This window comes from Sinohyriopsis cumingii, chromosome 18 (assembly GCF_028554795.1).
Source record: "Sinohyriopsis cumingii isolate HCF-2022 chromosome 18, ASM2855479v2, whole genome shotgun sequence".
Lineage (NCBI taxonomy): Eukaryota > Metazoa > Mollusca > Bivalvia > Unionida > Unionidae > Sinohyriopsis > Sinohyriopsis cumingii.
The window spans coordinates 67,684,953-67,710,593 of NC_142978.1; the positions used below are offsets into that span (position 1 = coordinate 67,684,953).

General features: G+C 34.8%; 2 protein-coding genes across 3 annotated transcripts in view; one reads left to right on the forward strand and one right to left on the reverse strand.

Annotated features, from left to right (window-relative positions):
• LOC149776850 (MAP kinase-activated protein kinase 5-like) overlaps positions 1-7,850 on the reverse strand; it is a 58,141-nt gene extending 50,291 nt beyond the window's left edge. For both annotated transcript variants that reach the window (XM_089941580.1, XM_089941579.1), the window contains exons 1-4: positions 7,816-7,850; positions 3,860-3,933; positions 1,292-1,465; positions 108-216 (exon numbers count right to left, since the gene is read on the reverse strand). In XM_089941580.1, coding sequence (XP_089797706.1) covers positions 108-216; positions 1,292-1,465; positions 3,860-3,933; positions 7,816-7,848 — 390 coding nt within the window. In that variant the 5' untranslated portion in view covers positions 7,849-7,850. The remainder of the gene's footprint in view (positions 1-107; positions 217-1,291; positions 1,466-3,859; positions 3,934-7,815) is intronic.
• A 256-nt stretch (positions 7,851-8,106) lies between these two features.
• The window catches only part of LOC149776851 (ubiquitin carboxyl-terminal hydrolase 30-like), a 32,854-nt gene continuing 15,319 nt past the window's right edge, over positions 8,107-25,641 (forward strand). The window contains exons 1-4 of the mRNA XM_089941581.1: positions 8,107-8,297; positions 17,671-17,841; positions 19,443-19,543; positions 25,001-25,099. Coding sequence (XP_089797707.1) covers positions 8,132-8,297; positions 17,671-17,841; positions 19,443-19,543; positions 25,001-25,099 — 537 coding nt within the window. The 5' untranslated portion in view covers positions 8,107-8,131. The remainder of the gene's footprint in view (positions 8,298-17,670; positions 17,842-19,442; positions 19,544-25,000; positions 25,100-25,641) is intronic.

Consider the following 25,641-nt stretch of genomic DNA (forward strand, 5'->3'; position numbering starts at 1 on the left):
TGTTACAATCTTTTCCTATCCAATTCTGTAGAAGACAATATAAACTAAACTATTGCTTTTAAAATGCAAATTTTCATGTTTAGATATAAATTCTGAAAAAATGTCACCTGTTTAAAGTACATTGCAGCTTTTCTCTCTGTAAATTTTTGTTCCTTGCTGATTCTGTCAAACAACTCGCCTCCCTCCATCATTTCTAACACCATCAGCAGGTAGGGCCTACAGTTGAAATATGTACATAAATCAATTAAATCCTCATTTACAGCATGATTTAGAACAATTAGGCCTCAAATGACTCACCTGGATGAAACCTACCTAAAAGTAAAATGCAAATCCACAAAATCTGAGTTAACAGGATGCTTATATCATGTAAAAATGTTACACCTATTGCAAACTGGGTCAACAGTATCTCACCTTACAGACTATGTGAAATTGTTACATCTATTGCAGATTGGGTCAACAGTATCTCACCTTACAGACTATGTGAAATTGTTACATCTATTGCAAATTGGGTCAACAGTATCTCACCTTACAGACAATGTGAAAATGTTACATATATTGCAAATTGGGTCAATAGTATCTCACCTTACAGACTAAAATGTTGTTCTGCACCTCCTTTTATTACTGTGTAACATTACTGATTGTGGAGGACAACAATGCTTCACCAGCTGGGCTCAATATCAAAGGTGATAGAAAACTGCAATAGGCTCCCAAATATCACCCATTCCTTTCTGATCTGTAAATATCATGTATTCCCTTCTGATATGCATATATCACCCATTTCCTTTTGATATGTAAATATCAGTTTTCTGGGACCCATTCACAAAATGTGATGATGACCCCACTATTCATGCATTCCCTTTTGATATGCAAATATCATCCATGCTCTTTTGATACTCAAATGTGGTGCAAGTTTTCTATTTAACAATGAGATCAAAACAATAGCAAGGGATACCATGCCCTCATGTTGTTAATAACAGGTGGGCTACCATACCATCACACAATAAATTCCAAATGGGCTACCATGCTCTCATGCAATAAAGTTGTCATTTAGACACAACATTATGGCCTGGACAACTGTAAATGGAACTAACAGAAATAACCCATCACTCTTGTCTACTGTTAGCTGGTATTTGAGCATTATGAGACTTCAAGACTTTGTCTCTGTTTCAGAAGAAAACATATAAGTAAAACTTGTAAACAGGGGAATCATGAGGTCCACAGCACAAGATGGAGGAGAAACTGTGTATATATGTGTATGTGGGTGAGTTCCATTGCTTGGCACTTTAATTACTTTCTAGCATCACCCTCATGAAGCTGCAAATCATTGGCATACACATCCAACACCTGGACAACATTAGGATGGCTGCTACACATGACGTGAAGATTAACCTCAGTGCGAGATCTTGGATTGTCAGGTATACACTTCAGAGCAAACCTTTCTTTGCTTGACTTTTTTACACATGGCCTGTAAACAGAAACTGAGAAATTAAACAAGAGTTCAGCAGGTATTAAATTTATGCAGTATTAAAGAGGTACTACATGCTTATTTTAGCCAAATGTAAAGAAAAGTTTCATTTGCACTATTTAGTTGCTTTCTAAAAGTTATGAACTTTGATCACTTTTAGTATCATTCAAAGTGAGCTGCTAAGAAGTAAAATGTACTCGATGTTTTAAAAATATTTTTGATGGACCAAACAAAAATACCTCATTTCTTACTCAACTTGTCTAAACTGGACATGATATTGAGTGATAAAAGCCTAACAATTTTGCTCGAACTGAATGTTTGTGAGTAAGATCTTGCAATCGATACTCTCTGAGAGAAATAAAGAAAGTAATAAAAAGACAAAGAGACAACAGTCTAAAAAGTAGAATGCAGTTTATGCACAAATTTAAGTCAAATTTCTAAGCCTATATGCAAAATATTTAGCTAGACCTATTAGTGTTTGCATGAACATGTACTTTTGAATTGCCCTTTTAACAACTTGGACTCAATCACAAGGAATAGTTGACTCTGGAGATTACTGACCAATGACTCACAACGGCCTTGACCTATGCTCAAGGTATGCAGTCATGAACCAAAGTTACTGTGTCATATATGAAGAACACAAAGATGATATTCTATTTATCACATGACTGCAAGGACTTTGCAGCAGTAAACAACTTTGTATTACTGTACTCTTGAGATGTTTCTATAGTCTGACTCTACATCCCCATTTGTTTGTACCCCGCTACCGATTTAAAAAACGAAAACGTTTAATGTGATAAAGTCAACTGAATCATTGATTTATAATTTCTAACCTGACTGTGACCAGAATGGCACTAATGCTGGCATCCCTTGCATCCTTTCATGCTTAACGGACTTTCCATACTAACACGGCGCCATATTGCGTACACTATAGGCAAGTTTATTTCCATCAGACGACATAATGACGTAGTTCATCCTGTTTGGCAACCATTACGTTGAGAGTTTGGAATTATATCCCTTTGCACACATGAACATAGAAATTAAACCGCTTGTTTAATCCATGTGAAAAGCAAATTTGTTGTTGTCATTATTTTCCTTTGCTTCATTCGACATTGTAAATATCGGAAAGCAGATGACTACTATATGTACATCTGTAGTCATGACACACCCAGTTGATGAAAATGGACTTGTCCAGGAACTGGAAATGGATCTGAGCATGTCTGTCTATTACATTGAAAACTTCCATTAGGCATGAAATGCGCAGACAATTACGGTTTTAGCGCCACTCTACTCACAGTCAGGTTAGAAACTATAAATCAATGAATGAATTGACTAAGTTCCGTGCACTTTTTATCACATTAAAGTTTTCCATTATTTAAATTGGTAGGTGGGTACAAACAAACAGGTTTGTATTGTCAGACTATAGTTGGGATTTTATCTGACAGTGTGAGATAAAGTTCTTATGACATGATGTTATTACATTAATAAATGATGATATAAATGATGAGACAAAATGAGCATGCCAGTCAAGTTTCATACAACAGTGTCAGAATAACTGAACTATATGCAAACACTCAGTCGAATCACTGGAGCATGAAAATGAGATCAATATGTCCTATTTTTACCCTTGGTGAATGTCACTCCAAGATGAATATGTGCATGTATAAAGTTTCATGACGATGTGAAAAAAACTAAGCTAAATGCAAAACTTAATTTAATCATTAGAATATCAAATGAAGGTCACTGTCAAATACTTCTACCTGTGGTGGATAGGCCATCCAATATAAATACCTCCATCAAGTTTCAATACTGTACAGTGAAACGGAGCTGAATGCTAAAACTTGACATGGTCAATGGAGCATGAAACGTAGATAATTTAGCCAACTTTAACCTGTGGTGAGTAGTGTCCACTAATATTAAATCCTGTGACTGCAGATACAATAGTGTCAGAGTAAATTAGCTTATTGCTAAAAAGTTCAAATTTGTATACAAACATAAATACAAAGAATACTTTTGAAAGAAAACATTCTATAAGAGTTATTCATTCCTTTGATCAATCTGCACAGATATATAAGTGCTCCAGCTAGATATTTCTAGAGAAGGACTGGAGGGAAAGCCTTTTACAACAAAGGGCTAATTCAGGCATTTACATCCATCATTAAATCAACATTAAATATGGACTTTAAAAAAGATAACAGTTTCCTGATTTCTTTTTAGTGATCTGGAGAGAAGCAAAAGGTATGCCTAGCATGGCATAGATGAAAACACTAAAGAATGAGGGGAAATTTTAAAAGCAGAGGAGGAAAATTCTCTTTTGATCCTGTCACTACATTACAGGAATTCACTGGAAATAGATCAAATACTATGCATATTAATGTAATATCTTGTTCTTACCGCACTGGTCCACTTATCCCTGTACCCAATTTCTGATTCCAAAACACATCAAAATCCTTTAGGATGGAATGAGTCTGAAAACAAAGAACATAACTGACGTAACTAAAGGTTTAATTCCAGCATAAGGATATAATTATTTTGAAAACAAGTCTCTCTGTCCATTGAGTTTATAGTTAGTTTAACATATTTTCTTGGGTCTTTTGTTCGGGGAGGGGGATAATACATTGTATGTAGAATCTTCATGAGTAAATTGTAGTTAATGTGGAATTCTGCATGATTTTCAAATATTGTTAATTTTTCTGGGACCCATTCACACTGGGATTTAGGCCCAAAATGTGACGATGACCCCACTACTCATGTACTGGTATTACAAGAGACCAATATGGCATTGATGGCAGCCATTCAGTATTGGTAAAAAGATAAAAAAATAACTGACGGTAAATCCTGTTTTTGAAACTGAATCAATATTAAGGAATCATGACTCAAACAGATGCAGTCAATTGAAAGAATCTTTACAAAATGATATGAAGGCTTCAGGTCCAATTCATTTGCTTCATACAGCAAAAAGTTTATAAAATCTTAATCAATTACGACTGGAATAAGTGAACTTCTGATAAAATATCTGTGTTTATCTCATTGCACAACAAATTATACTCTGTTAGAGAAAACTAGAAAATATGTCAGCTTGCAATACCATGTGTAAAATGTAAGTGGACACATTTTAACAGCAACTTGTGTGTGTGTGTGTGTGTGTGTATGCATGCAAATTTTCAGTCATATCGCTATGGCAGTTTATAGTGTCTAGCACTGAGGCAAATTGCCACAGACATGTAGCATCATGTCCCACCCAGTCACATTATACTGACACCAGGCCAACCAGTCCTAACACTACCTCTTAATACTGAGCGCCAAGTGAGGCAGCTGCTAGTAACATTTTTTATAAGTCTTTGGTATGACTCAGTCAGGGTTCGAACCCAGAACCTGCCACATCTGAGACAGATGCTCTAACTACTTATGAGCGGTGGAAAAGTAAAAGCTGTTTTGAAAGATGGAAATAAAGTGATGATATGTGACTGATGTAAGGATACCAGAAAATCAAACCCATTTGCCATTAGAGGCAGTTCCAATCTTCCAAAAAAGGTGCCCTAGGTCATCATGACAAAAATCTGACCATCTTATTGTTACTGAAGCTCTCAGGCGAAGGCAAAACAACAGTCTTTAGCTCATGTGATAGAAGAACAGGTTGGCACAGCCATTAAAGAGGGTCAAGAGTCGAAGGTTAAAAATGGGTTAAATCTAGACTTTCAGAATGGTTTGATTGAGCTACAGGTACATTTTTTAGCATACTCAATATATCCTGAGTTACAGGTACATTTATTTGCATGATAAATATCACATTTTGAGTTACAGATACATTTTGTAAGTATAATATACATAGTATTTTGAATTTCAGGTACATTTTCAGTATAATAAATATCCTTTTTGAGCTGTAAGTATACTTTTGTATAATAAATATCCTATTTTGAATTGCAAGTACATCGATTGTATAATAAATAATGTTTATAAGATTTAATAATTTATTTCAGCAGAGTTTTAAAACCAAGGTTTATTCTGTGAAACTAATAAGTAAAATACACATTGAGTAGGCCATCCAGTAAAACCTTGTGGCTGTAAAGTGGTTAATTAGAACAATTTATTAGTATGTAATATATGATAACTATACAACCTTAAGAGTTTCCATATTTATGCCAATTTAAAAAAAAAAAAACTTTTTATTTTAAGAAATAGAATGGTTGCCCAAGCTTACAAAACAAATTGACATTGTATATTGATACAAGTACCCAAGACAAAATATTGAATTTCATAGATGAAGACATAAAAAAAACTCCATTATCAAGGACCTCAAGTGATTTTTGCTTGTATCATCTATCCACAAGATGTCAATTGTTTCAAAAGTAGGAACCTTTGAACCTGTCATTCATTTAATTGACTGTGTAGCCATTCTGAATGGAAAAATTGATATTATTGTGTGTGAAACTAAATTGTTGTATGCTACACTAGGTTTGGATATGAAAAAGATGTTGCTTCTATGATGACAGACAGAAAAAATGATATTAGTGTTAAAATAAGAGAATTACATAATCACAAATTGTGCATTTTCAATGTGTGCAGGCCAGGTATGCAGAAAGGGTTGTTGGTAAATTTTTATAAAGTAAAAATAGGAGGAAATAATTTACTAACAATTATCTGATATTCATCCTTGATATCAGATAACTATACAACTTTCAATGGTGTATGGGTATATTTTTACATTTAAAATTATTTAAGGATTTAAAAACAAAATATGTTGAAAGTTACAAATATAACAATTTGGAAGTATAAAATAATCTTTTCTGTTTTTAATCATCCAAATATAAACACAGTCATAAATAATCAGAAATAGAAACACTTATACAAAAATCAATAATTAACAATCTCACTGTCAGCTTTTATCTCTCTTTCAAACTAAAGCACAACATCTACAGATGTTCCTCTTTGTTCAACGTGAAAGAAGTCTTAAACACCATTCTGCTCCCTGAACAGTGAATAATCTGTTATGACCTCGTGACTATCAAAAGCAAATGACTCTTGAGATTTCAGATTTGACTCCTAAGGCCAAATGGCTCTTCAAATCTTCATTTTCTTGATCTATTGAGAACCCTGGGGGCTTGACCAGATCTCATTAGCTGTTGATATTGTTGGCAGATAAACATGTTTCATCCAGTGAGGAGTAAATCTGGGTAACATTCAAAATAAATAAAAGTTTGTTGTTGTTGTTGTTATTGGGTTTAATGCCATTTTTCAGCACAAGATAGGCTATACATGGTGGTCAGTATAAATGGTAGAGGAAGAACCCAAGAAAACCCTAGAAAGAACCACCAACCCACGAGAAGCTAATGGCAAACTTTCTCACGTACCCACATTGGCCAAGCCCAAGACTCAAACCCACGCAGACAGAGGTGAGATGGCAATGATCCGTAACAGTGAGCGCTTTAGACCAATTGGAAACTCATGGTAAAGGTAAAGAGGAAGACGTGTTAACAGTTGAGGTAATGAGGTCAATAACCCAGCCTAGCAGGACTGAATTGCTTAATCTAGTGTCATACTGCAATATAAAAGGGCAAGAGCTGAGTTTACATCCAGATTACAACTTACCTTCCTCGACATTTCCTTCCCATTCAATGCATATCAACTTGTCTCATGATCAGGTTACTAGGTGCATTGACTCAGATACATATAGTTAATATCTAGAATAAGACAGGTCTCAGGTTTTAGCCCAAATTATTACTGTCAAATGATTAGCCCCTTAATGGTTCATTCAGAGTATCTGACAAAGAGACCCAATGCATCAGATCTTTTCAAAACTTTCACTGTTAAATAAATATTTCTCTCAGAACTGACCACCATAATCAATCCAGACCTGCTGATGGTGACCTCGTATGCAAACTGCAAATACATGCTGACCATCCACCATAGTTTGCATGTCTGTTCTTTGCCACCAGGATAGTAATGTCATGAAGAAATAGAGTCCGCATAACGACTTCTTGAACCAGGTTATTACACAGAAAGTACAGGATCTTGTGCAAGTATAACCATTGTAAATCTGAGGTCAGGATACATTTGTGTACTGTGAATAATAGTATAATTATATATTACCAAATATTATGGTAAATAAAACTCAGATATAGAATATACTAAAGATGATTCCAACATATCCTGAGAGGAATCTTACATCGAGTTCAGTTCACCAAACACGAAAGTTGTACAGTATAGTTTTAAAAATACTTTCTGGGAAGTAAAGCACTACTAGTGTGCTTATTGAAACTATTCATGTATTTGTTCGATATAGAAAATATCAGTTATACCCAAAGGTAAGATAAATTATCCCATAAAAAAATAATTCAATTTCTCTATACCTTAATTCTGAGACAGCTTCTTCCTTCGGCCATATTTAGTTATTAACCGGATATAAAGACAGGAACAGGAAATGGAAGAGTACATTTTTCTTTGTGTGGAAGACTAAAATTTTCTTATTCAGGAAAAGAAAAATCACTTGGGGGGGTTCATTCTGTGAATTTTTGGGGTTAAAACTATGATAAATCTTTAACAAATTTATAGTCTTTTGTTTTCTTAATTATTAAGTGGACCTACTTAATAGCAGAAAATAAGGACCTATGACCCCTCATCGAAAATGAAATAAACTCAATTAGTGTTGACAGTAGACATTACGTGATGCCACCACGAAACTTGTTAATTTTTCCTTCAGAAACATACAGTACTTTTAGTTTCTCAATGTTGAAGAGAAACTTGCTTTGGGTAGGCGGTGTAACTGCGGCCGTAGCAGCAAGCTTTTACATCTTCTTCGGCCCTGCAAGCAGAGGAAAGAGAAAAAATAAAGGTACTGTGCTGGAAAGTGGAAGGGGGGGGGGCACTGGAGGCTGATGCAAGCTAATGTTGATAAAAAGTGATTGCCTGAAGAAAAAAGAAACTCATACAGAATGATAATAGTTTTTCAGATTACTGATATAACACGTTCTGATACGGGACCTTGTCTATCATACCAGAAAAGAGACCGAGTTTGTAACTCAAAACACTACGATCCATACCAGATCATGGATCTCCGGCTGTTGTACCCGTCTATGATGGCACTCAGCTAAAATCTATATGACTCAGTTTACTCTTGATATATTCGTCTACTCATCAAACCATCAATCCATGACATTTCTGAAGTTTTTTGCCCCTTAAGGTAAAAATAAAGCACTTTTTGCAAGGTGACTGGTCCAGCAAAGTTACACTCACCTACAATTTGATAGTACTTACAGAGATAAATTAGTCAATTACTAATTTCCTTATTAGTTTGATGACAGAGGTAGATACATAGGTATGTTTCTACTTTCAGTTCACTTGAATTAACTTAAAGAATTGTGTTCCATGGAAGAATTACTAATGTTTGCAAATATGAACTCATTTGCAATTCACTACCTCCTTTGTGAAGATTCCTTTTGTGGCACACAAGTCATTGTTAAAAAAAATGATTTGCTCAATGGTTACTACTTAACTTTTTTAGCAGTTAAACAAAATTCAGTAGACTCATTATTTACCAAATTTTGTCAAAATTTAAACCATTTTTATTTTATATGGTAACTTTTGATAGACATGTTCCATGTATCGATACAATTCACAATACACAGCATACAATACGATGCATCATCAAAACATACACCAGCTTGATTGTTCTTGCATCTTTAGAAGGTCTGTTAGTGTTGTTCAGTGTGTTGACATCTTGGTTGTATTTCCAGTATGCAGATCACAGATAGATCTAGACTTTTTATCTGTTTTTATCCCAATCTCCTTGACAAGGTATATAAAAAAAATGATACTTCAGACTACCTGCTAGTTGGTAGTGATTTTAGTTCAGCCATTTCAGGTTGATCAGATGCAGGGCTCATTTTGGTCATTATGCCCTTTGTTTTGCACTGCCTGAATGCTCTGATTTCATGTCATCACTTAAATTTCGAAGGCATTATGATCTTATCTTCACAACAGAAGAAATGGTCCAGTTTCCTCCTGCAAGAGAAATTTTATATAGAACAAGTCCAAGTGTGGGAGTAGAGGTAACAAACAACCACATTGTGACACTGCAAATACAGAACAACTGCTGCAGCCACATGCACTTATATCTATCGGTGAGAAAGGTAATTGTTGACAAATTAAGACAAGGTAACTATTACTCATGCAGATTGGAATTTGCGGTATTACCAGTTCCATAATAATGTTTGTTTTATCCTGTTGTCAGATTCCATCACCGAGTACATTAATCAACATAAAAGGAGACATTTCAATCATGTTCCCCATGTATAATTTAAGTATTTTACAAATTGTTTAATAGCCACTTCTTCGCGAAGCTCATCTTTTGGTTTTTTTTCTTCTATTTTTATTAAGTTCTGATTGAATGCTTATGTTGTGTCACAGTGAATAAGTTGCAAATCTGAATGGTGGTTATTATTTTACCCTGATCTTGTACCAGTTAGGATTAAATGTAACTTATTTCACTGCGTGACACTATGAAAGTGTTGCTGCCAAGATCAAAGTGATTGGATATGATGATGGATAAAATAATTGGCATGGAATTTACAGAGGGTGCAGATTTTAAACTACATGTGTTAGTTACCTGATGTTAATTTGTAGAACACGAGGTGTGTTGTCATTATATTTATTTGAAGCTGACAGAAATGAGTGGATACGCCTGTAAAAGCTGTTGCAGATGAATTCTCAATTTAAAGAATGAAAATGCAAACATTAATTATTCCAACTACTTGAAGTTAGATTAAAGTAACTTGTATAGGGAGAGTATCATTTGTTATTGATTCATCAACTCTTGTATTAGTACTTGTATCAATATGGAAAAATCATTAATATATTGATTAATTGGTTCTCCCCTACCTCTGAGCCAATCATCTTTCATTGTTGTAATGTTGTTTTGCTGATAATAATGTATTTTTTTTAATGAAAGAAAGGACACAAGTTCAAGTTAAAGTAGTGAAAACATCTGTGGGATGAAATGCCACAGGCAATATAATCCGTTACGAAAAGCCCCTTGTAAAATGCTGGATTTGATATGAAACTGGATTTGATATGAATTGATATGAAACTGGATATGATATGAATTGATATGAAACTGGATTTGATATGAATTGATATGAAACTGGATTTGATATGAAAAGACCTGTTACAGTTGGAGGGTAGCGATGTGATGCAACGGCTTTTTTTTTTCTTTGCAGAAGAATTCCAGTCTTATCTGCTGTACCAAGCCAAATTTCACATAAAAAGATCCTCAAATACAACAACAGTACAACTGTTATGCTAGACAAGGACCAAATTTTAACACTTGAGAACAAATGCAAAATAACTTGTCTTTGCACCAACATATTTTCCTCTTTTGGTCTACCTGTTAGTTTCTACAAGCAATATGTTCACTCCCAATGCTTATCAAACAGATTCAGATAGTTTTCACTTGCATGCTCAAAATATCAATGCTGAAATTTTGAACAGAAGACCTTAAGACCAATTTAATGCTAAATAAACTTATTACCATGAAGGATTTCCTTTGATCGGAGGACCCAGGTCCTAAAACTGCAATTGACTGCCTGAATGAATGTGTTGCAAACCCACTGGTTCCTTCGACACACATCTATTCTCCCTCATCAAATTTCCTCTATTAATGTCCTGTGTTTAATGGTTGCCTCCCATAAGCAGTTATTGGAGTATATCATCAAGGTACTGCCATCCTCCAGGCACACTGTCAGTCTGACTCAAAGGTGACAGGTATAGTTCGATAAGTTAATCTGTTTGCCTGCAAATTGAACCTAATTGCATTATGTAATTCCTCAGGAGTGCAACTCTAATTGAATGGCAGGAGATTATTGGTTACTATTGGAATTAATATGGCTTCCTATAGATCAGATAGATGATTTACTGCTATCTTTAAGTTTTGTTGTTAACTTGGTTGAGTGAGCTTTAAATTTGCCTTTTATTGAATAATGTCCAGTTAGGAATTTTTATTATAAGAATTAAACTTGTCTGCATTACACCTAAGTGATTTGAGTGCCTGTAATCAATCAGTCTTCATGAGTTAAGTTTACTTAGTGGTATATATTCATGATTATATATTTGATTATCCAGAGTGCTCATGTGTCGATTTTCTTTGCAAACTTTAAAAAAATAAAATGTCCAACAACTAGCATGCCTGAAGTGCAAGAGAAGTCTTGGTTACAGCTTCGTAATGATGCTGATACGGTAAATGATGGTCAAAGAAAAGATGGTGGCAGTTGGATTGGGTAGAGAAATTCCATTGGCTAAGAAAGTTAGATAACGAAGATAAAAAATATACATGTAAATGTCATTTGTTCTTTGCAAGACAATGGCAAGGTAGCATAAAGTATTGATTGGACCTTTATTTTATTCTTACACTGGGGCTGGGGTGCCATGATTGATGGGAAATTCCAGATTTTTCCTTGTGACTGCCCATTTTTGGAGCCAGGAGGCCATGTCTCTTAATTTTCAAAATTAAGGAAAATCCCTGGTCACAAATTTTGGTCCTAACCTAATCCCGTCAGAGACTTTGGTGTGGGGAATAGTTTTTGCTTGATTTTTATTGTAACAGTTACACTTTCATAGAAATCCCTTGCATGCAGGTCCTAAAGAGGGCATGTGGGAATATTTTGTACATTTGACATATCGTATATACTCTCCTTTAAACCTGTTTGCGTATAAGCCGACCCCCCCCCCCCAAACTGAATTGGTAAAACTTATAAAGTGCATGACCCGTGTATAAGCCGAGCCATAATTTCTAGACTACCGGTACATCACAAGATGCACAAAGTGAGTTCTGAATACGTTTATTTAGGCAAATCACATTATTAAATAAAATGAAAGTAAGAAAGCTAATTTATATGTTGAAATAAAAATAATTCTAAAGTGTTAAGTCTTAATGGAAATTTAATTAATCCTCATTCTGAAATCATGAATTATAAAAGTTCTATCACTTTTAGAATCCTTCAAAATATGGCTCTGTATCAGACTCGCCAAACAGTTCACAAAACTCGGCTTCTATTACGGGCATGCTTTCATCATATACGTCGTCATTGTCATCATGGTCATCCAATAGTGTGTCGTTCTCCTTCTCGCTCTCCTCGTCATTGTCGGATTGAAATCTAGCATCATCCTCTGTTCCATCCATAGCATTGCTGATACAGCACTTCCTGAATGATTTTGCAATCATAACCGATGGAATTGAGTCCCACGCTTCTTTTACCCACTTGGCGACCAAATCAATGTCCGGCCTCATTAAATTCTCACCTTTTGTTATTTTCACAGCCCCTGAACAAACCCATTCTACCCACATCTTTCGTAACTTGTCCTTAAAAGGTTTGTTAAGGCAGACATCAAGAGGTTGTAACACTGACGTTAAACCTCCTGGTATCACAGCCAGTGTTGTTTTCATTTTCTTTGCGGCCTTTTTTACTTCATTGGTCTTGTGTGCACGAAACATATCCCATACAAGCATTGAAGGTTTCCAAACCATGTGTGGTTGGTTATCAATTTGCATTTGATAATTATTTATCATTGTTGTTTATTTGTGTGGGGTTTTTTTAACTACCAGTAGTGTGATTCAATTGATCAAAATATGATTGGTTTCAGCATGGACATTATTCAAGTATTGTGACAGTTTATAACTTTGAGCAGAAACCATGTCCACTACCATATCTCATTAAACAATACATCTGAGAGTCAGCATGTATTAGTAAAGTCATTGGCATTGTGCAACGAAACAAACCTATTATCTCCGAGGCATTTACCACAGATTAAGCATATGGTAGCTATTGTACAACACTCTACCGCTAACAAACCACTTTGCTTTACAAACAACCAAACAACAGTAATATATAAACTGTGGCTGCTGATTACTTCTAAAACACCTGTCAAAGAAATCCCACAAATTGTTTTACAATTATTCACACTGACTTGTATATTGCCCTGTTATTTACCCTTCCTAAGCGTGCGCGCAACAAACCCCTATGGAACCTCTCGCTATTGTTCCTTTAAGACTATCATACATGTATTTCTACTCTCTATCAAAATGTTTGTTGTATATACCTTCAGTATCATAATTCTTTTATTTTTTTACGTAGGTTCTTTTTATATTTACACTGAAATAAGCTAGCGTGCATTTGTACGATACCACAGAGTTTAATGATTACTGATTAGCTGAGGGTTAAATACTTGACTGGAGATTACTAATATGGTGGTTCTTTTGGAAAATACACGTAACACCGTGGCTCAAATAACACATATGGCTGCATTTTCTGGTGGATGGACATCTGTCAAATAGACGTCAAGTACATTAAAACATGTTTTTCATTCATTATCCTACCACTTAAGTTAGAAAAAAAATATGTTTCACTTCAAGACATCACAAATCTTATGAGCCATGTGGCATCATTAGGCATGTGATCTTATCTTTGGCAATCGACAGAAACAACAAATACTGGAAATCAAGGTGAAAAAGCGTTAAAAATTTCAGACTTGGACCTTGGCCTGCAGATAAGCCGACCCCCCTTCTTCCAGGCCTTATTTTTTTCCTAAATATTTCAGCTTATATGTGAGTATATACGGTAGTTAACATTTGAACTAATTTTAAGGCTGGTATTCAAGTCTACATGTACATGAGAAGTTTTTATTAAATGAGACATTTTTCTCATAAATTTGCTTTTACTTTCTATGCAGCTAATTCCCAAATTGAAAAAGCACTCCAAGGTGAAAATCACAAGCACCAACATGCTGAACACAGGCAAGGCTATACGGATAGTAGGGTGATCATGGCAATCTGTGTACATGTATGCTATAGTCTGTGTCACATTCTTAAAATATTGAGTTCTACAACATGCTGCATATTACTGATTTGACTGCCAGCAGAATTTGATTTGGTTATCAGTGTATAAATAAAATTACAAATCAACATTTTCAAAGTATTTAATACAGATGCATACAAGTTGAAATTTTCAAATGGACTAGATCTGGTTGTAACATGACCAATCCTGCATCAGATGGGGGGGGGGCTGTTTTGCAGCTGCCATTCAGCCTTATTTTCATTGCCAAAAGCTGTCTGTTTTTCTCAACTTGAATGTACAAAATTCTGTCAAAACCTTTTGTAAACGATACTGACATTCAATTTGGGAGTTAAATAATTTTGAATGTGCAGAGGGATCTAGAGAGTTACTTTACAGTTATTAAATTATTTTAAATGTTCACAAATCCTACTTGTAAACGTTTGTGAATTAGAAACCCTAATTTACCTTTTTTACATGTCAAAATTCACAATGCCATGGAACTGAACCCCCTTTTGAAAATAGTTTAAAAATACCTGTTCATTTGTTCAAAATATTGGCAGTGCAGGGTAATTTTTCACCAAAGAATGCTGATTCTCTTACTCTTAGAGATTTAGCTGCTAAGAAAAGTATGAATAACTTTAAAAATTGAAAACTTTTCAGACAAATATCTTCCGATAAAGACCATATTTTTTAGGCACTCAAAATATCTTTTATTTTCTAATGGCAGAAAGTTTTATAAACAGGGTCCAAAGGGGACCTTGAAAACCTTGACTAGCCATGAAAAATGAATTGTTCCCTCAAGGCCTTGAAAGCACCTTGAAAATACAAAATATTACTGGGTACCTTGAATAGCCTTGATTTTCTTGAAACCAAAAGGAATTAATAAATAGTTTTCATTTTACAGAATTATATAAAGAGGAAAAATAACAACAAAAAGACAGTCTCTCACTAAGTTTTGTGCCTGAACGGAAATCTTTCCACAACTTGCCACTGGCATTCATACATTTTGAACTTCTGATTGTACAAAGCTCAGATGAATCATTGTTTTAGGACACACAGTACTAATTATATTGAAAAATGGGAACCAGTCTAGAAATGGGTGAACACAAAATAGAGTATATATGGGTTTGGCTGGCCAGGATTGGTTAATAATGTAAGTTATGTTTTAGGAAAAAGAAACTTTTGAGAGCTTATCCTAGTTGTAAGTGAAACAAAAACAGAGACATTGTTTTATTGATGGAATTTCAGTCTTTTAACAGTCTTGAGTTTGGAACACTTGTTACTAAAATTAGCGCCTGACTCTGGTGTAGAATTAAAAGCACATGTTTCAAACTCATACAGGTCCAGAAAATGCCACAGCTCATATCCTTTCCTCCTCACAGAAGCTGAAATCCAGGTTTTATCTATACTCAGTCTGATAAATATAGGTTTAATCTTAAGCACTCAGAAATTTTAAGTTATTGAATTTTTAATATCATGGTGTTTTGCATAGGTTTACTATGGGAACTGAATTAGTACAATGAATCCTATAGACAGCTATAGCAATACAGTGACTATATATATGCAAGGGCAATTAACTTTCCTATAAATGCAATCATGTGCTTCTGTTTGTGGATAACAAGCAAAATTAATACCTTTTGTTAACCAAAGAGTGACTTTTGGTGGGATATTAAACATATGTTCAGATATATCAACTGTTGCCAAGAAGGGGTGGGGGTGGGGAACAGTGTTTAGATTTGACTATTTTAGGCGGAGTGTTTTGTACTGTGGTTCATATCTAAGCAATACATATATAACATTTATACAATTTACTATTTATAGAGTAATCGTATTAAGCAGTAAGAAATTTCCTAGTTCTGTTCTGAAACATAATGCTTCAGATATGATCACTAAGTCTTTTGTCTCTTAATGGTAATGACATCTCATGACTTTGCATCCCACTAATTTCTTTCAGTGAGTGTTTTGAAAGTTCATATTTTGCATTTTAATAGACTTATGTCTACCTTACTTTAGTTTTAAATTATATGTCTTCTTGGAGGAATTTTACGTAATTTTTGTCACTTAAATCTCTTTTTCTCTAATAATACATGTACATATATATGGTCACCTTGACCTTTTACTCATTAATTACATAATATGACAAGGCTGGTAATATATTTCAGCTTCAAATTGAAGAGCAATAAATGGTGATAGTAAAAAAGATGATTCTTGTAATTATTTTTATTTTCTTAAACTAAGTTCAAAAATATTTAAATGTTGCCTGAAATGCACCATTGCTCTTTAGGTGAACATGAACTTGCAATATAATTTAATATTCACTAATGTAATCTTTGACAGGCAGAACTATGCACATTGCTTACTTATGTATTGAACTACTATTCCTAAACCTGTCAAGAAAATCAAGGGTGAATATAAGACACATGGTACTAATTATATGGACAAATGGGAACCAGCCTGGAAATGGGTGAACATGAAATAGAGTATATGTGGGTTTGGCTGGTCAGGATTAATTAATAATGTATATTTTAGGAAAAAGACATTTTTGAGAGCTTATCCTAGTTGTAAGCAGAAAAAAATAGAGACGTTTTATTGATGGAACCTAAATTGGTGTAATGACACAAATGGGTACGTAAGCCTTAAATAACTGACATGATTATGTTGAATTATTTAAAGCAGACCCTTTCAATATTATTTTTATGCTATTATTTAAGGATATATCATGGTAAGTACTTCAAAATAAGGTCGCAAACTTGAAAATTTAAAGCAATATCAAGACCAAGATTTTACTTAAGCTGACTGAGTGATCACTATAAATGGAGGTAAAAACAATGCCCTATTGTTTACAATTTGTCCAATTTTATTACTTTATTTTGCTTTCATGTCCGCATCAGTTTTGTTTTAGTCTATTTCTTTGGAAAGAGAAAGACCACAATTTTAGTGTAAACATTATATCTGTATTTTTCAGTGTTCTAACTTGTGCTCTTGACCATAAAAACATCCCACCAGTTACCTCCCCCTGCAGACTTCCTTTTCTATTGTGTATCCCTAGTAACTTTAACAACAGTCTTTTTGTATTTTAATGTATACTCTTTTGAATAAAAATCTATTCTGTAGTACCTTCTACAAGAAAAAACCAACATCATTTCAATTTTTTTTATTAAAAATGTGTTGGTTTTGTATTTCAGAGGATGTGATTCCAGGTGCAGTTAGATGTTTAAAATGTTTATCAGATGTTACATCAATTTGTTTGCAAAACAAGCAGTACTTGTGTGCACTAATACAGTGAACGTGTATCTGCTCGATAAAGTTGAAACATGTTCATGAAGAAGCATCATACACCAAACTTTTATTTAAAATCCATTTATTTTTTAACTTTTTTAGATCGATGTCCTGGCTTGGAAAATCTTGGCAATACCTGTTTCCTCAATGCCATCTTACAGGCATGGGCTGCCACCCCTAGCATTTCCGAATGGTTAGCTAATTTTATCAATAAACAGACAAGATCAGAGGGACATGATCTCCTTGCATCTGCTATATTGAAGACATTACGAGGTAATTCAGTTTTGCCAGTTTTTACAGCAAGAGTTAGCTATATATGTTTCACTAGAACAATGCAACTAAAGCATTACATTCTCATGCTTTAGCTAGAACTTTGCAACTAAAGCAATACATTCTCATGCTTTAGCTAGAACTATGCAACTAAAGCAATACATTCTCATGCTTTAGCTAGAACTATGCAACTAAAGCAATACATTCTCATGCTTTAGCTAGAACTATGCAACTAAAACAATACATTCTCATGCTTTAGCGAGAACTTTGCAACTAAAGCAATACATTCTCATGCTTTAACTAGAACTATGCAACTAAAGCAATACATTCTCATGATTTAACTAGAACTATGCAACTAAAGTAATACATTCTCATGATTTAACTAGAACTATGCAACTAAAGCAATACATTCTCATGCTTTAACTAGAACTATGCAACTAAAGCAATACATTCTCATGCTTCAGCTAGAAGTATGCAACTAAAACAATACATTTTCATGCTTTAGCGAGAACTTTGCAACTAATGCAATACATTCTCATGCTTTAACTAGAACTATGCAACTAAAGCAATACATTCTCATGCTTTAGCTAGAACTGTGCAACTAAAGTAATACATTCTCATGCTTTACCTAGAACTATGCAACTAAAGCAATACATTCTCATGCTTTAGCTAGAACTATGCAACTAAAGCAATACATTCTCATGCTTTAACTAGAACTATGCAACTAAAGTAATACATTCTCATGCTTTACCTAGAACTATGCAACTAAAGCAATACATTCTCATGCTTTAGCTAGAACTATGCAACTAAAGCAATACATTCTCATGCTTTAACTAGAACTATGCAACTAAAGCAATACATTCTCATGCTTTAACTAGAACTATGCAACTAAAGCAATACATTCTCATGTGTCAGAACTATACAGCTAAAACAATACATTCTCATGCTTTGGTTAGAGCTATGCAGCAAAAGCAATACATTCTTATACTTCATTTTGAACTGTGCAGCTAAAAACTATACATTCTCATGGTTTGGTTAGAACTGTGCAGCTGAAAACAATACATTTTCATGCTTCGATTAGAGCTACGCAGCAAAAGCAATACACCTCCTGAATGGATGGTCATATCTACTACAAGATTTCTTATGATGTGTACTTGGTCCTGAATGATCCAACTTCAAATGTGGCCACCTCAATGGCCATTTTGAAAATCCTGTTATGGCTACATTCTTCTGGATGGATGGCCATATTGACAAGACTTCGTATGATGTTTGGATGGCTGACTTGAATCTTGTCACTTACAGTGATGTAAATGACAGTCTGACATTCAGTATATCTACCACAGCAGCTAAATTTGAAAATCTTGTTATTGCTGAAGAATATCAGAGATGGTTTCAGCACTCAGCACTTTAACGGAAGATATGGTTTTATCTTTAATTCCTTGAAATTCTTTTTAACAACACTGTTTGCTTCTTTGGGGGGGCTCTTGTTTTTACATTTTCTGCTTGCTGTAGTTTCCTATTTTTTTCCTACTGCATATGACACACTTGGTTTTAGCAGCAGGCGAGATTTAGTATTACTACTTACATTCTGTTGTTCATTTCAGTGTTGAACAATAATGAGGAGATTTTGGGGGAAACGCACTCACCAGTAGATGTTTTACACGCTCTGAGAATACGCGGTTGGGTTACTGCCTCAGATGAACAGGTGAGAACTGATGAGCTGATAATATGGTTGTGTTACAACACTGAAAGCTAGTCTGCTATCCTGCACTGTTTAGTAAGGCTAGCATTTGGTAGAGTTTGGCTAACACTGTTTAGTAAGGCTAGCATTTGGTAGCGCTTGGCTAACACTGTTTAGTAAGGCAAGCATTTGGTAGAGCTTGGCTGACACTGTTTAGTAAGGCTTGCATTTGGTAGAGTTTGGCTAACACTGTTACTGATCAGGCCATTGTTGAGTGTCATTGTTACGAGTCATGGCTCTTTCAAAAAGACAACAAGCTTTGTAAAATTAAACAAATAACAGGGTTTGTACAGTCTTTGAGGGTCTTTGAGAGTTTGGGAAAAATGAGGTAGCATTTTCAAGACCTTGAAAGGTTGCATTCTACTGATTTCATTGTTTTGATTTTCATAAAATATTATAAGACTGAATGACTTATTGAAAAAAGAAATATTAGTACCCGATGAATACTATGCGTGTTGATAGTACTAACTAAATTGCTAAATAGAAAATTTATTTTAACTTGAAACTTGGGTGAGAAAAATACTCTTCGGAGGGGTTTGAACCAAGACAAGGAATCTCAATCATGGGGTTACATTATTTGTCCCCGAATTTAACCCCTTAACTGGAATTTCATCATCTTTGTGCAAACCCCAAAATAGATTAAATTAGTCTAGTGGTATTTGTTCTTAATTTAGGCTTAATCCTCAGCGATGGCAATGTTTTCTCATTTTCCTTTATATTTTGGGTTCATCCACCACACTATAGAAGTTGTCACTGTACAGATTTTTTCAAACACTCCAGTGAGTGCATCTGGGTGAAATTTGAGAGTAAATATCAAGGTTCAGATTATGGTAGCAGTCCACGTATGTAAGACAGCTTACTGACCAGTCGGGGCCCCGAGTGGTCTAAAGCGCTCTATGTTATGGATCACTGCCATCTCACCTCTATCTGCGTGGGTTCGAGTCTAGGATTCGGTTAATGTGGGTATGTGAGAAGCTTGCCAGTAGCTTCTCGTGGGTCAGTGGTTCTTCCTGGGGTTTTCCCGGGTTCTTCCTCCACCATTAATACTGGCCGCCATGCATAGCTTATCGTGTGGTTAAAAATGGCGTTAAACCCCACAACAACTACTGACCAGTCCTAAGTTGCCCTGAATCTTGTTTTCTAAACTAAACATAATGTATACACTTTTACTCAATCTTAAATATAAATATAAATTGTTGTTTTAAAATTTAATGCTAATTTTTTTTAACCAAAGTCTATTCAATCCTGATTATTGAATACCCTGCACCTTAACTGTCATCAGGAAAGTTCCAGATGAAAATTATCAATCACCATGGACTTTTATGGTTATGACCATGGAAAAACTGGTCAATAAAAGAGTATGTCATGCGTAATCATCACAATGTAAGGTAGTTTGAATTTGTTTATCAGCATGCGTAGCTTTCATTGTGACATCACAGCACACGACATTCAATCCAGATTGTACTGGATCACACCTTTGATCTCGTCGACAAATATCCACTTTAACATGGATTTTGCCATATGTACTTCTAAGGGATGTAAATAATTACCTCCAAAGGAATATTAATATACAAGTATCCAAATAAAGTGAATAATTGCCATTTAAAGATATGTAGAATCAATTTCTAAAAAATGACACCCATTACTGAAATAGTCAGCACTGAATGCCTGCATGCCCTGTGTGACTTTTAATATAATGGTATGCAGAGTTCTTTCTATAATTTTTTAAAGGTTTTGTTAGATGTAAAAGCAGCTTACTTCACCAGTAATGCTTTTAGATTATTCTGTGCAGTAAAATGGAGAAAAACATTTCAAAATGTACCGATTTTTTGTAGTACCATTTCTAGCTCACATGAACCTAAGGCGTAGTGACCTTTTGGCATGACCCTGTATCTGTTGTCATTTGTGCATCAATTCCAAACTTTATAGCATAAATAATTTTCACATTTTCACAAATGATGCCAATCTGCTATCAGATGTGGCCACCATTACTTAAAACTTGGAAGAAAAAGAGATGCTAATTCACAATCAAGATATGCATACATGCCAACGATTACGCTTTTGGCATAATCATTATGCTTTTTTTCACTAAATTAACACCTTATGTGTAACTGTACGCATTTTCGGCATATCCCCCTCCCAAAAAAGTAAATAATTTGTTTTCTCATTTTTATTAACATCCATTAATCCCACAGACCGTATTCTCTAACAGATTGCTTCTGTGTAACTACAACATAAGAGTATGCTTGTCCAAAGACTTGCATGCACTTTCCTAACAGTATTATGTTCTATTTAAAGCAGTTGCCCAATTTTCAAGAAACATGCTGGTTTCTACTTTCAATTTTTGACCTCAATTTCTATTTCTAGCAGCTGTATGGCTTAGTTAGGAGAGAACAGACTGATTTTCTAACTTTAATCTTTGCTTGCAGATTCTTTGTTCTAATTCATATTTGGTACAGTATCAGTCTGAAGGTATTTGGCACTGAAAGTCAAGTCAGATTTATTCTAGTCGATGTGTGTGTTCGGGCAAAAATATTTTAAAAATAATTTCACAGGTGGATTAGGAAAGACAAAAAACCAATTCAGAGATGAATACATGAAATACACAATACAGCATTCCATTCTAGGGCACCTTCACGCCCCATGCAGGCAGCATGGAAAGGATTTTAATATTGGTCATGGGGATAAAACAAAGAAACCATGAATTAGCACATTTTACTAACTCCAATACAAAGGTAATTTCTTATTTACAGCAGAACTAAATTGTGGACACAAACTTTATAAATGCAGATGCGTTATCTACTGAATTCTTAATAGAACACGAACTATCCCTAGTGGCAAAAGACTACTGTACATTGGTCCTTTGTTCAAATGGACGTTTTCTGTTTCCAAAATTGCAGAAAATATGCATGTGCAAGAACAAAATCATCTAATATTGTTAGGTGTTTAGTAGAAGATACTTCACTTAAAATTGCAGAAGCCATGAAAATTGGGCCATTTAATATTGCAACAGACAGGAGTAGTGATTATGATGTCAAAAAGTTGTACCCAGTCTGTGTAAGAGACTTTGACAAAAGAAAGGGCAAAGTCATCATGCTCTTCTTTCATTACCAGAATTAACATTAGATTCCACTAATTTAAAAGAAAACATTTTTTTTTATTTGCTTGATAATGCTTTGAATAAACATATGTTGGCAGAACTGTATGGGGTTTTTCAGCTGATACTGCATCAGTGATGACTGGAATTCATAAAGGAATTGCATTCTCTGTTTTGAAAAATGTCTCCATCATGGTACATATCGGGTTGTCTGTCATATGATGCACATGCTGCAGGAAAGGCTGCTGATAGATTAGAAGAACTCCTGAAGTATCAAGTTGGCACTCCACTCTACCTGACAATGTACTTCATGCAGACAGAGTTGATTTTTTTAAATCTTATTTCCCAGCTAAAATACCCAATAATTGTAAGATATAAATTTCCTCATTATCAGGTTATGAAAAGAATATTGGTTCTTTACCATTCTAATGCTGACTTTAAGAGATTGTTCAGTATTGTTAAAAAAAATAAAACTGAATTCAGATCCAGGCTCTGTAACCCAGCACTTAGTGCTCTACTAGTGTGCAAAACATTCATAATCTCAGCTGATACAAAGTGTTTTGAAATGCAGTTATGAGAGTCTGTTGCTTTTTAAAGCTAAAAGTGTTATATATGAAAGCTTGAGGCAGTAATTGATGATAAAGTCCAGAGGGATAAATAAATCATTTTGTATATATGCTCACTGAATTTTTATCATGTTATATGTGGATTACTCTTTTTCTCCTCGGATTACTCTTTTTGTCCACTCAGATTACACTATTTCCTCGCCAGGGGTTGGCGTGTATGAGATATGTCTACCATTACTAAAAAAGAAAAGTACCAGTCATGCAGTTTGCATGTTAAAGCAATGGAAATAACCTGTGATGAGGACTGTTGAGAACATTAACAGGTTTAGAATTATGATGAGTTCTCACCATTGCAGACAAAATTTTAAACAGATCTTAAAAATCATTTTGAAAGGCTCAGAGATTAAGGTGACTGTGATTGAAAGAAGAAAATAAGTTTTGCATAATAACTTTGTGGAGGGCTTCCATTTAAGGTATGGAAGAAACCTGTTGATTTTTGGCTCCAGATCGTCGAGACTAATAAAATAGATTTTGAGACAAACTTTTGGTAGAAGGTATGTGTAAGTTCCCAGAACAAAATATGTAGATTGCTTTCATTTTGGGCAGTAAAGAAACCTGTAGATTTTGGAAAAGCCACAGTCATGGCAAGTCTAATTAAACAGTAATGTTTTCTGCGCATTACAAATAGCATGTTAGCTGCCTACCTTAAACACCATTAAACACAGGATTTAATTATAATGTGCTGTTTATGGTACCCTTGTTTTAACTTAAAAACTCAGTCATTAAATTGTAAAAGATTTGAAATCTTAGTATGGCTTCAAATCTCATATATACAGGAACAAGTACAGTAAACACCTATCTTCATGCACAAATACACAACACTGTTTTGCACCTTTCAAAATATGCACTTCTTGCATTTTTTTTCCACCTAATTGAATGTTTTCATTTTTAAATGTAGCTTTATTGAACTATATACTCCTCTGTCAACATACATGTGGTTATTTCATAGTTACCATATATACTGAGCTAAAAGAGTTAAACTGCACACAAGTAGACAATGATCTGCAGTCTGATCTGATTACTCCTAACAAACTGCATGGACCAGATCTTCTGTCTGATTTGATTACTCCTAACAAACTGCATGGACCAAATCTGCAGTCTGATCTGATTACTCCTAACAAACTGCTTGAACCAGGTCTGCAGTCTGATCTGATTACTCCTAACAAACTGCATGGACCAGGTCTGCAGTCTGATCTGATTACTCCTAACAAACTGCATGGACCAAATCTGCAGTCTGATCTGATTACTCCTAACAAACTGCATGGACCAGATCTGCAGTCTGATCTGATTACTCCTAACAAACTGCTTGGACCAGGTCTGCAGTCTGATCTGATTACTCCTAACAAACTGCATGTACCCAATCTGCTGTCTGATTTGATTACTCCTAACAAACTGCATGTACCCAATCTGCTGTCTGATTTGATTACTCCTAACAAACTGCATGGACCAGATCTGCAGTCTGATCTGATTACTCCTAACAAACTGCTTGGACCAGGTCTGCAGTCTGATCTGATTACTCCTAACAAACTGCGTGGACCAGATCTGCTGTCTGATTTGATTACTCCTAACAAACTGCATGTACCCAATCTGCTGCACATGACACAACAGCATATCTTGGTCTGTGTAGTTTACCGTTGGACTTGCCGTGTGAGTATGTATAGGATACATTTTAATTTTACTTGTTTTTTTTCCCTGCAGGATGCTCATGAACTGTTTCACGCCTTAACACAGACACTGGATGAAGAGACTATGAAATATCCTACTATTGTACCATTATTTGACATACAATCACTGCAGGTATCTATCTCTCTCTCTCTCTCTCTCTCTCTCTCTCTGGTAATCAAAAGTTCTTTATAGCTCTTTAAATGTATTGCCTTATTTGTAAGATTACTTTATGCTAAGGTTAAGTTCACTCCCAAAATTACACCCTATTAATTGGACTAAGATTCAACCAATGTGGGCATGTGAGAAAGCCTGCCAGTAGCTTCTCGTGGGTCGGTGGTTCTTTCCGGGGTTTTCCGGGTTCTTCCTCCACCATTAATACTGGCGGCCATGTATAGCCTATCGTGCTGAAAAATGGCGTTAAACCCCACAACAACAACAACAACAGCTATTAATTGGAGTATTTATTTTTCAATATTCTTTTTCTCTCTTTCTGTCACATGCTCACTCTCATATTCCACTGGTGATTGCCTAAACAATTTTTCTAATTTCCAAACAATGGAAGTAATAGAACCCTATCAGCAAAAACCAACAAAAAATGTATTCCTATTAAAATAAATGAATTCACATTACTTTACCTGTTTGAGACAGCATAATGAACAGATCCCTTTTTTTTC